Here is a 12,500-nt window from a genome sequence, read left to right as displayed (position 1 = left end):
ATTAGTCTCCTCTTTGTAAATTAAATGCACTTACAACTCTAACTGGCATAATAAAAAGTTAACTGACCTCAATCCTGGGTGAAATGCTGTATTAATATGTTACCATAGCAACAGCAGTCAAAGTATTAAAAATACAAAACAAACAAACAAACAAAAAAAAAAAAACATCAGACCTGGTGTATAAATCCTGAAGCTCGACCGTCAGTCATCATGTGTGGCATCCAATGCGTACCAAGCAAATATATTAGGTTTTAAATAGCTTTCATCAAAAAAAAAAAAAAAAAAACCTTAAATCAGGACCATTTAATGAAAAGTGAAGCATTTACAGATATGGGCGTGCTGTGCAGGGGGCGCTACAGTAAAGGGCAAAGTTCATATGATAATAAATATAAAACAAGGCTACATACAAACAAGAGAATAACAGCCGTGTGTCCTGTCTGCTGTCAGTTTGTCTCAAAGTGCAGGGAAATCCCATTTCTGCAGCGATGCCAGACCTCTGAGAGGAGCCCTCTGAGAACCTCTGAGAATGTGTGATGGACCTCTGAGAACCTCTGAAGGCTCTGGGGAACCTCTGAAGAACCTCTGAAGAATCCTATTTAAGTACCACTTCTAGCACACAGCGGGGAACACCTTCCCAACAGGAAAACTGATTCCTCCTTTCACTTCCTACCAACAGCCATGTTCAGATCGGTCTAGGCACTTGTCGGGCCGAGAGAGATAAGAGAGAGGGAGAGAGAGAGAGAGAGAGAGAGAGAGAGAGAGAGAGAGAGAGAGAACAAGAGGCCAATTTGATTGGCTCTGCCTGAACTCCAAACCAACCTTTCACCTTCACGTTAGGACTCCCAAAAAAACGAATCTCAGCGCTGGAGAGTGGAGAGTTTAGGGAGCGGTTACCGTGGGTTACGAGGACAAGAGACGGTGACATCATCACCTGAACAACAACATGTCGTCTTCTGTGGAGAGTCCATGTTGTTATGTAGAAAGAAGGAAAAGCAAAGCACAGTTACAGTTGTTGTTTAACCGGCACTCCTCCAATATGGCTGCCTGTCCCTTGTAACCGTTGGTAACCGCCCTCCTCGCCGTCCATGACCAGCTGCTGTTCACAGTGTGTAAGCACTAAGGCATGCTGGGAACCCTGTGTTGCATACTGACACACTCTGCTATGGCTTCGTTAGCTCAGTATGAAGCTGAGAGGGTTGAGGGAAACCTGGTTCTGAACATCTGACAGAATCTGAACCGGATCTGCCGTCCAGATCCAAGGCGGCTGAGTTGTTATAAACATCTGCAATTCTGTGAGGTTAGCGCGGGTTAAACCTGCGTCGCTTCTAAACTGAAATTCCTTCAGCTGCTGTGAGTGTTTGCATTTGGCTGTAGTGCAATTTTTTAAAATTAATTAATAAATTTTTTTTTTGCTTTTCAGGGAAAATGCCAATTCTCTCAGCCAGTACCGTTTAGCCTGCCAACAGTTCCTGAGACGCAGGATGTGCCAGTCCCTTGCGCCATAAATGATGGAGCAATCTCAGCAAATAACAGAATCCAAAACTGATTTGCAGGGTTTTGCTAGAAAATGCTTCACATCCATTTGAAGAACCAGTAGATGTGATGTTATTTTCAGAGGCGAAGAAGACCTGGGGATCCATAGTGACTTTGGAAAACTACCTGGACTTGGAGGCTCAGGTTGGTTTAGATGTCAGTGTTGAAATGTACTTGTACCGCCTTGGCACCGATCGTCTGTTAAGTTTGGTTCACAGTTGGTTTGGTTCAGGTACACAGGAAGTGTACAGGTAAGGCACCCAGACACATTTGGTTCTTGTTCATTCTCAGTGGGTGCTAGCAGGGCTGCTCTCCTCCCCAAACAGCCAGACCTGTTTGATGTTCCAATAGAAAATCCCAAAACTGGACCAGTACCGCAGCTATAGTGTGTTTCCGGTGTGGGTCCAGGGCGGGCCTGGTACGGTGGGATGTCGGTTCCTGCTGACTCACACGGTGGTCATGAGTTTGAGCGAGCCTGATCTAAACCTCAGGATTTTCTTCTTCAGGTTGTGAGACGCCTTAATCTTGACAAAGGCCTTGGCCTGAGCCGTGGTCATTTCCTGTGGCCCCTCCCCAGTCCCAGTTGCCCCGTACTGACCCATCCCCCTGCCCATCCCGCCTCCAGCCCCACCTCCACCGCTCTCCTCTGAGTCGCTGGTGGTGGTGCTCTCGCCGTCGAACTCCTCGCTCAGGCTGGACTCGCTGTCTCCGAAGCGGTTGGTGGTGTAGTTGGACCGCTCATCCTCGCTGGTATCCACGATGGTGGAGTGGAAGAGCGAGGCGCACTCGGCCGAGTACTCAGAGTCGCTGCCCGCCACGTAGGAGTATGGGCTGCTGAACTGTCCAGCGGAGGGGAGGTACATGTTGGCCTGGCTCAGCAGCTCCTTCCTCTGTCGGCGTTGGGCGCGCCTGAACGCCTCGTCGTACGGCACCTCTGTGATCGCCCGCAGCCGCCGGTAATCGTTCCGTTTGTACTTGGGTTTGGCGACCACCACGACTGGGTCGCGTCCATGGTGATGGTGATGACCGATGTGGTGATGATGGTGATGACTGCCACCATGGTGGTGGTGGTTTCCATGGTGACCCTGGTGATGTTGCCTGGACACGCCAGACCGGCTGCTAGTGATGCTGATCATGGTTGATGTGGCGTGCTTGTCCAGGACTCGGCCTTCTGGGATGGATGCGGGGATGCGTTTGGTTCTGGAGGTCAATGACCCACACACGGTCCCAGTGGCGGGTGCTTTCTTGGAGGCTTTGTGGTGGGTGGTGCCCACCTCCTCTGAGAGCCGGGACTTTTTGGAGCCGGGCCGGTGGTTGTGCCTGTCGCCCCTCCTCTCTGACATGGGCTCGGTGTGTTCAGGGGCCCGTCCTCCCGTGGTGTTCTTCACCTTGACAATCTTGACATTCTTGCTGCCGCCCTTCCGTAGTTTAACGTTCTGCCGCTGAGCAGGAACGTACTTGGCACTCACCATGTGACCCCTACCTCCTCCCCCTCCTACCGCCCCTCCTCCTCCTTCATCCTGGCTCTGGGAGGAGGAGCCTAGACTGACGAGCTCTGGCACTGACTTATCCTGACCTTTCCCTGTTTGGTCAGGTGAGAGGGGCCTGGGACTCTTATTGGGTGTGGCTAATTGAGTTTTGACATTCTGAGGTGATTTAAGAGGAAGTTCATGGTCTGTGGTTGGTGGAGGAGGACAACATGGCTGCTTGATCTCTTTGGGGGAGGAGTTTGCTTTGGGACTGCCCAGCTCCTTGTAATCACGGGGCAGCGTCGCCGCGGAAACTGCATGTGAAGGAAGTCCTCTGTTAGCTGAGGACGAGCCTCTCTTTTTCAGGGTGTTCGTGTTTGTGTGAATGTCATTGCTGACAGGGAAGCCATTTTGGACACTGCTGTTGAGAGGGAAGCCATTACTGACGGTGAAATCACTCTGACTCAGAGCCACGTCCCCGCTGTCGGCCTGGAGGCCGTGCTGCAGTGCGTCACTGTTACCAGCAGGGAAGCCATTTTGTGTCTGACAGCCACCGTTCTCCTGCTCTTCACCCCGGCTCTCCATCGACCACTGCCTCTGGGGGGAGGAGCTCCCTGCCGCTCCACAGGGCAGCCATGACGCCTTCAGCTCAGACCCCCTCAGAGTCCCCGGACCGGGAGCTGGACCCGGACCGGGCCCGGACACCTGCCGCACACACAGGCTGGCCTGCCTCAGGATGCTCTTGGACGGGTCAGTGTTGATGCTGGTCCTGGGTCTGTTGGTCCGGACGGGCTGAGCGCGGCGCTGCAGCAGACCGTAGATGTAGCCGTCCAGACGCTTATGGGCGGGAGTTTGGGATGAGGAGGAGGAGGCTGGCCAGGAGGCGCTTTGGGCTACGAGAGGAGCTGAAACCAAGGAGAAGGAGGGCAGAAGAGGAAGAGATTCTAGTTTTAGTCCTTCGATGCAACTTTCACCGCTTTTTGGAAGTCCATCGTCTTTGCCGTGAGCTCCGCTCCCCAGCATCTGGAAGAAGATGGGGCTCTGGACGGCGACGGCGTGCAGCGGGCTCGGGTAGCGGTAGACGTCGCTGCCGTTCCTGGCCACCAGGTCACAGTGGTATTTAGACTGGGAGTCGCAGGAGGCGGCCGGGGGGTCGAGGGAGGGCGGGTGGGGGGCGGAGAGGGAGCGTCGGACGGTTCCCGAAGACGACTGCTCGTCCCAGAGTCCTCCGACCAGACCGCCGCACTCCATACAGCCGACCAGCTCGTCTGCAGAGACACACACACACACACACACACACACACACACACACACACACATCAGAGAGGAGAACACACACCTGGTACCTGAAGGCACTGGGCACATTTTACTTATGAGCAACGGTTCTCAAAGTGGGGTCTGCGGACCCTCCAGGGGTCTTTGAGTTTAATGCTTGTGAAAGGATCCAGCATCACCGATCTGACCTTTCAATATGTCATTTTAACAATCAACAATACATTTCTGCTGACATTTAAAAAGATATTTTGTTGCTGATTTCCATTTTCTCCTCACTTTTTATTAATTTCTGGCTAATTTTCAGCTCATTTCTCGCTAATTTACTCCTGGCCTTTTTAAGCATCTTTTCAAAAAAGAAATCATGGATGTGCTGAGGGGGAATCATGATCAGCATTATCAAAAAATTACTAGAACATTAGTAAACATTGGAAACAAACATGAAACGAACATCTGGACTGAGATATAAACCTGTGAGTGAATTCTTTCTTTTTAAGCTTTAATGAACATCTGTCCCAACACTCCACATGTTGATTCTGCTGTTGACTGAGCGTCCTGTTAGTGTGTGTGTGTGTGTGTGTGTGTGTGTGTGTGTGTGTGTGTGTGTGTGTGTGTGTGCGTGCGTGTGTGTGTGTTCAGAGGTGTTAAATGGCCTTCTGTTTGAGCCTTATCAGAGGTGTGGCTTCCTGCCGGCCACGACGCCACGCCGCAAGAAAAACAATTAACCTGAAGGCATCCACACACACACACACACACACACACAGTCGTGTTTCCATCACTTCAGAGGACATTACATTGACTTACATTCATTTCCTGGAGATTTATCCTAACCCTAACCCTAACTCCATACGGCTGGACCCAGTCTGACAGTTCCTGAATCCCAGCACCGGGCGTCGGGTTCTGCTACATGGTTTCATGGTTTCATGGTTTCATGGTTTCATGGTTTCATGGTTTCATGGTTTCATGGTTTCATGGTTCCACACTGACCCTGAACCTCAGTCAAGGCGGGCTGTTCTTCAGAGTTTTGGCAGCTCAGTAACGGATGTGGGTCAGTTCCTTTTCACGCCAAAACTCACAACCAAAGCCGCTCGTACTACTGAAATTGGAGCTGGAGTCGGTGTGAGATATCGAGTGTTTTATTTCCTAACCTGACCCCCTGACCCTGAACTTATCTTACCTTTAAATCAAGTCTGCTCCCGATAATTAATGATTGTCACTATAAGGGGACTTGCTTTATGTCCCCATGAGGGAGGCGAGTCCCCACAACATTAGCAATACCTCGACCACACACACACACACACACACACACACACACACACACACACGGAGTTTGTAAATTGTTGTAAACGATAACAGAATCATCTGGCCAATGGAGGGAGAGTGAGGCTGTGCAAAGGAAAGTAAAGGTGTGTGTGTGTGTGTGTGTGTGTGTGTGTGTGTGTGTGTGTGTGTGTGTGTGTTTACACAGCAAACAGGACAAAAGGAGCAGCAGACAGACACCACATGTTACATCAAACAGAGGAGGAGGAGGTGTGTGTGTGTGAGCGGGTGTGTAAAGTGACATCACATGACGGCGGCGTGGGCGGAGCCACAACACGTCAGCAGGACATGAGAAAAATAAATGAAAGAAAATTATCAGAAAAATGAGAAAACATTACAACATCAGCAAAAAACATTTTGTAAATAAAAGAAAATATCAGCTCATTAAAAAGTGAGATAGAATAAAGTTCCAGATGGAACCCAGACGTGTTCTGGACAGTTTGAGTTCTGTAAACTCACGACACAGTTTTACTTTTGGAACGCTTCGTTTTTATTTTTCTTTCAGTCAAAGAAAATGTTTTTTTCTCATCTACTTTGCTTTATTTTGTTTTAGTGGATATTATTCTTGGTTTGCCTTTCACAAGCATTTCAGTCAAAGAGAAAATAAATGATTCCTCCCCTCAGGGACCTCCTAGAGGACCCTGAGGGGCCCCTGGGGGCCCCAGGACCCCAGCCTGAACATCCCTCGCAGCACTGCAGTACTTTAGCAGTACTTTAGCAGTACTGCAGTACTTAAGCAGTGTTATGGAGTATTCTGTACCTGTGGACGGCAGGCGGCCGTCGGCGTCGGCGGCCGAGCAGAAACACTCACTGAAGACCGAGTTGGACGAGTTAGAGAGCGAGCCGGACGCCCCGTCACTCAACTCATAGAAACCTGCAGAGAGAGAGAGACAGGGAGAGAGACAGACAGGGAGAGAGAGAGACAGACAGACAGGGAGAGAGAGAGACAGGGAGAGAGAGAGACAGAGACATTCTTATTATAAATAAAACAGAGTAAATCTTTAAATAAATTCCTCAGTTAGTTTGGAAGTGGTGTGTTCGAGGGGTTTGTATTAAATTGAAAGTCTAAACTTTTATATTTTTCCTTTTAGTTCTTTTTTTCTCATCTGTATAAACTCAGTTCAGTTCGGCGGGACTTGACTGACGTGGGAAACAGACGTGTACATCGCCATGGCAACGTGTCCAATAGAAACAACGAAAAGTGAATCTGAATCAGAAAAACTTCACTGATCTGTGAAAGAGGATCAGCTGCAGCCAATCAGATTCTCAACAGAGGAATTCAGTTATTAGAAAGAGAAAAATATAAAAAATATGTGCCTTACAAATTTGTATAAAGTCTGTGTATTAAGCCTAAATATGTGCATTAATCCTACAAAATATTACAAAAATAAATACAGAAATAAGAATGAATGAATGAATGAAGAAGAATGAGGATGAATTTGAGTGTCAAGGTTTGTATTTCTGCTTGCAGGGTTCGGGTTCGGGTTCGGGTTCGGGTTCTGCCTCCAGCTCTGCAGACCCGCCGGGCCTCGCGGGGTTAAATCTGCCCGCAGCTTCCTGTCAGGCCGGCCGGACGCCACCTGAATCCTCCACCAGCCTTTTCATTTTTCTGGATTTTTGCCAATATATATGCCTTGAGATTGACCTGAGATTCAGCCCCTGCAAGCCCCGCCCACTTGTCATTCAAGCCCCGCCCATCTGTCCTGCACTGCACGGTGAGTGTGCACGAGACCTGATTGGCTCTGAGGCAGCCACTGGATCTGGATCTGGATCTGGATCTGGATCTGGATCTGAATCTGGATCTGGATCTGGATCCAGTTCCCCTCCAAGTGAGAAATGAAACTCAAACGTTCCCTGCTCAGTAAATAAAGACGTGTTGGTGTGTCAGTGTGTCTCTGCTCTCAGTAAAGTTTACAGGTGATGTACCTGAACTGGGTCGACTGTCCGTCTCCACCTGGTCATGTGACGCCTCGCTGTCCAGTCGCATCTCGCTGATCTGCCGGTCCAGCTCCTGCAGCTGGCTGATCAACCCGGCGTCCCGCCTCCTCAGGCAGTTCTGACACACACACACACACACACACACACACACACACACACACACACACACACGTCAGTCGTTATGGTAACGTGATGACGGCTGAATGCTGCATATCTGACATCAACCTGAGAAACAGACCAGCTGAATTTGAGTGTCATCGCCCTTTAATCAGGACTCAGCCACACGATGAGCAGGAAAAGAAAACGTGTTCCACCGCCTGGGTTCTTCCAGGAACCAAAGTCTGCTCACAGAACCACAGAACCTAACCCGGCCTCACAGAGGACGGGTTCTGAGGTCCCTGAACGCCACGTCAGGCCTGTCTGAGGTCCCTGAACGCCACGTCAGGCCTGTCTGAGGTCCCTGAACGCCACGTCAGGCCTGTCTCAGGTCCCTGAACGCCACGTCAGGCCTGTCTGAGGTCCCTGAACGCCACGTCAGGCCTGTCTGAGGTCCCTGAACGCCACGTCAGGGCGGTCTGAGGTCCCTGAACGCCACGTCAGGGCGGTCTTTAAGGAACCTGAAAATCCTTCATGAGGTTCCTCTGGAGAACCGGCCGGTCTGGAGGGAGTTCCTGGTAGAGCCGCTCTCAGTTGGTTCATCAAAACTGACTGACAGCTTTGATGAACCAATGAGAGAGCTGCATAATACTGTAACAATAACAACAATAACAACAATAACAACAACAACAACAATAACAGTTCTTGTTGATTCTTCTTAGTAATTATTCATGTTGTTATGATTGTTGTTAATTATCACCTCATGTTGTCACAGCCGCCTGCTGAGACCTGAAGCACGAAGTGTGAGTGAAGCCAGAGACACATGGCTGACAGCAACACACACACACACACACACACACACACACACACGCAGGCATGCACGCACACACACACACAGAAACTGAGCTGCACTCAGATCAGTGGTTTTATTTCAGAGCTACAGGAAGCATCAGGAGCATCAGCTTCCTGTCCTGTCTGTCTGCCTGCCTGCCTGTCTGTCTGTCTGTCTGTCTGCCTGTCTGTCTGCCTGCCTGTCTGTCTGTCTGTCTGCCTGCCTGTCTGTCTGTCTCTCTGTCTGTCTGTCTGTCTGTATTAGATACGTCCATGTCCGCCTCTAATTTGCATAAAGTGGCCTAGACCTCAACTTTATGCAAATGAGGAGACGCCACTGTGACGCCCCATCTCTGGAAATGCAACACAAAACTCCCAGAATGCACTGCACAGCTGCCCGCATACACAATGAATGGAAGCGTGGAGGTGAGTGATCGTGTTGTTTCCCTCCAGCTGAGAGCAGCTGAGGTGTGTGTGTGTGTGTGTGTGTGTGTGAGTGTGTGTGTGTGTGTGTGTGTGTGTGTGTGTGTGTGTTCAGTCTCAGAGGATCAGAGGAAGGCCCGACAGGAATGTGGAGTCAAGCTGCTGCCAGCCGCCACCTGTCAATCAGCCTGCCTGGCCCCGCCCACCACTGCAGCTGACACACAGCAAACACACACACACACACACACACTCACACACACACACACACACACACACACACACACACACACACACAGACACTCACTGTGAAAACCTGCGCTCAGACGCCTTCCACACACATTTAAACTGCTCCTCATTTTGCTGAGAACCTCGGGGGCCCCAGGCCCCCCTCGTGGGCCCGGGCCCCGGTGGCCCCACGCTGAAGGCTCTAAGCCGACATGGGCCGGCTGCAGGCTGAGGTCTGCTTCATCTCCTCTACCTGAGCAGCAGCAGACTGACCTGGGATCAGCTCAGCTGGGCTCCTCTCCGCCCTGTCATCAAGTGAAAGACGATCTGCAGAGTTTCCTGTGCGGGACGCAGCTGCTGCCCCGGGACGGGAGTGTTCTGCAGGCCGGAGCACACGGGAAACCCTGACCCGGAAAACCCCGACCCGGAAAACCCCGACCCGGAAAACCCCGACCCGGAAAACCCCGACCCGGAAAACCCCGACCCGGAAAACGGCTCAGCTCCACTGCACGCGGTCCAGTCCTCAGAAAACCTCCAGAAACACTCAGGACCTCCAGGAAACCTTCAGCACACAGCCCTCAGAGAAACATCCAGAAAACCCCAGGACCAGGACCAGGACCAGGACCAGGACCAGGGCCAGGACCAGGACCAGGACCAGGACCAGGACCAGGACCAGGACCAGGGCCAGGGCCAGGACCAGGACCAGGACCAGGACCAAGGCCAGGACCAGGGCCAGGACCAGGACCAGGACCAGGACCAAGGCCAGGACCAGGGCCAGGACCAGGACCAGGACCAGGACCAGGACCAGGACCAGGACCAGGACCCCTCAGGCCTGCAGCTCCAGGCAGGACGCTTCACCAGGAAACTCTTCAGAAACATCATGGACCGGACACATTTAACCCTCTGAGGGGAGGAGGAGCTCCTGCTCAGAGAATCTAACACTCCATCTACACACACACACACACACACACACACCTACACGCGCACACACACACACACACACACACACATCTACACACACATCTACACACACTCCATGTGCACTATATCTACATGCACTACATCCGTCCCATTTGAGTAAAAACATGATCCGGTTGCCATGGAGACGAGGATACAGGAAGTGTTGGTCAGGGCTGTGCTGTACAGAGAAGCTGAGGGTGTGTCCTGGTCTCCCTGTAGCTCCCTGTGTGGTGGACTCCTCAGGGTGTGTCCTGGTCTCCCTGTAGCTCCCTGTGTGGTGGACTCCTCAGGGTGTGTGCAGTGTTCAGTGACTCCAAACCTCAGAGAGCAGTTTGAACAGTTTGAACAGTCTGAACAGTCTGAACAGGTGAACGACGGTTCCTCACCTCACCGACAGATATTACCCATCAGTCATTGCGCGCCGGCGAGTCGAACCAACGGTTAACTCTCGTTGTTTATGGCAACAACAACAACCAGGTGCTGGAGACGCGGCGGTTATTTCTCTCACCACCGTCTTTATTAAGCATCTTAAAATAATCTGTCAGTGATCAGCATATAATCTGACACAGTTTGAATTCAGTGCCCTGTGGATCTGAACTCAGCCTGTGTTCTGATCCACAGAGCTGCTGCCTGCTGCCTGCTGCCTGCTGCCTGCTGCCTGCTGCCTGCTCTCTGCTGCCTGCTGCCTGCTGCCTGCTGCCTGCTCTCTGCTGCCTGCTGCCTGCTGCCTGCTGCCTGCTCTCTGCTGCCTGCTGCCTGCTGCCTGCTGCCTGCTGCCTGCTGCCTGCTGCCTGCTCTCTGCTGCCTGCTGCCTGCTGCCTGCTGCCTGCTCTCTGCTGCCTGCTGCCTGCTGCCTGCTGCCTGCTGCCTGCTGCCTGCTCTGCTGCCTGCTGCCTGCTGCCTGCTGCCTGCTGCCTGCTGCCTGCTGCCTGCTGCCTGCTGCCTGCTGCCTGCTCTCTGCTGCCTGCTGCCTGCTGCCTGCTGCCTGCTGCCTGCTGCCTGCTCTCTGCTGCCTGCTGCCTGCTCTCTGCTGCCTGCTCTCTGCTGCCTGCTGCCTGCTCTCTGCTGCCTGCTGCCTGCTGCCTGCTGCCTGCTGCCTGCTGCCTGCTGCCTGCTGCCTGCTGCCTGCTCTCTGCTGCCTGCTGCCTGCTGCCGCTGCTGCCTCTCTGCTGCCTGCTCTCGCTGCCTGCTCTCTGCTGCCTGCTGCCTGCTGCCTGCTGTCTGCTGCCTGCTGCCTGCTGCCTGCTGCCTGCTGCCTGCTCTCTGCTGCCTGCTGCCTGCTCTCTGCTGCCTGCTGCCTGCTCTCTGCTGCCTGCTCTCTGCTGCCTGCTGCCTGCTGCCTGCTCTCTGCTGCCTGCTGCCTGCTGCCTGCTCTCTGCTGCCTGCTGCCTGCTCTCTGCTGCCTGCTGCCTGCTGCCTGCTCTCTGCTGCCTGCTCTCTGCTGCCTGCTCTCTGCTGCCTGCTCTCTGCTGCCTGCTGCCTGCTGCCTGCTGCCTGCTGCCTGCTCTCTGCTGCCTGCTGCCTGCTGCCTGCTCTCTGCTGCCTGCTGCCTGCTGCCTGCTGCCTGCTGCCTGCTCTCTGCTGCCTGCTGCCTGCTGCCTGCTGCCTGCTGCCTGCTCTCTGCTGCCTGCTCTCTGCTGCCTGCTGCCTGCTGCCTGCTGCCTGCTGCCTGCTGCCTGCTGCCTGCTCTCTGCTGCCTGCTCTCTGCTGCCTGCTGCCTGCTGCCTGCTGCCTGCTCTCTGCTGCCTGCTGCCTGCTCTCTGCTGCCTGCTCTCTGCTGCCTGCTGCCTGCTGCCTGCTCTCTGCTGCCTGCTCTCTGCTGCCTGCTCTCTGCTGCCTGCTGCCTGCTCTCTGCTGCCTGCTGCCTGCTCTCTGCTGCCTGCTGCCTGCTGCCTGCTGCCTGCTCTCTGCTGCCTGCTGCCTGCTCTCTGCTGCCTGCTGCCTGCTCTCTGCTGCCTGCTCTCTGCTGCCTGCTGCCTGCTGCCTGCTCTCTGCTGCCTGCTGCCTGCTCTCTGCTGCCTGCTCTCTGCTGCCTGCTCTCTGCTGCCTGCTCTCTGCTGCCTGCTGCCTGCTGCCTGCTGCCTGCTGCCTGCTGCCTGCTCTCTGCTGCCTGCTCTCTGCTGCCTGCTGCCTGCTCTCTGCTGCCTGCTGCCTGCTGCCTGCTGCCTGCTCTCTGCTGCCTGCTGCCTGCTCTCTGCTGCCTGCTGCCTGCTCTCTGCTGCCTGCTCTCTGCTGCCTGCTGCCTGCTGCCTGCTGCCTGCTGCCTGCTGCCTGCTGCCTGCTCAGGGAACGTCGGTGAAGGGAACTTCACTTCATGAATTTCCTCCAGTCTGAACATCCTGCAGCGTCACAGCTGTTTACGGCCGAGTTTCCAAAACACAGCCAGTGAAATGTTATTTCATTCATTCACATCACCGCTGTCATTTGCCAGAT

At 53.3% G+C, this 12,500-nt stretch overlaps 1 protein-coding gene across 2 annotated transcripts in view; it reads right to left on the bottom strand.

Annotated features, from left to right (window-relative positions):
* Positions 1-12,500, bottom strand: part of dact1 (dishevelled-binding antagonist of beta-catenin 1) — a 16,318-nt gene that overhangs the window by 545 nt on the left and 3,273 nt on the right. The window contains exons 2-5 of one of the 2 annotated variants that reach the window (XR_003927758.1): positions 7,521-7,650; positions 6,355-6,468; positions 581-4,270; positions 1-549 (exon numbers count right to left, since the gene is read on the bottom strand). The exon at positions 1-549 is cut by the window's left edge and continues 545 nt beyond it. Coding sequence is in view for 1 of the 2 variants with exons in the window: in XM_030044232.1 (XP_029900092.1) it covers positions 1,980-4,270; positions 6,355-6,468; positions 7,521-7,650 (2,535 nt within the window). In the remaining variant the exon portion in view is untranslated. Of the gene's footprint in view, positions 4,271-6,354; positions 6,469-7,520; positions 7,651-12,500 lie in introns of both variants that reach the window. The other variant, XM_030044232.1, reaches the window with a different exon arrangement.

Source organism: Myripristis murdjan, chromosome 22 (genome assembly GCF_902150065.1).
Source record: "Myripristis murdjan chromosome 22, fMyrMur1.1, whole genome shotgun sequence".
Taxonomy (NCBI): domain Eukaryota; kingdom Metazoa; phylum Chordata; class Actinopteri; order Holocentriformes; family Holocentridae; genus Myripristis; species Myripristis murdjan.
Note: the sequence above shows the minus strand (reverse complement) of the source record. Positions and strands in the feature narration are given on the sequence as shown.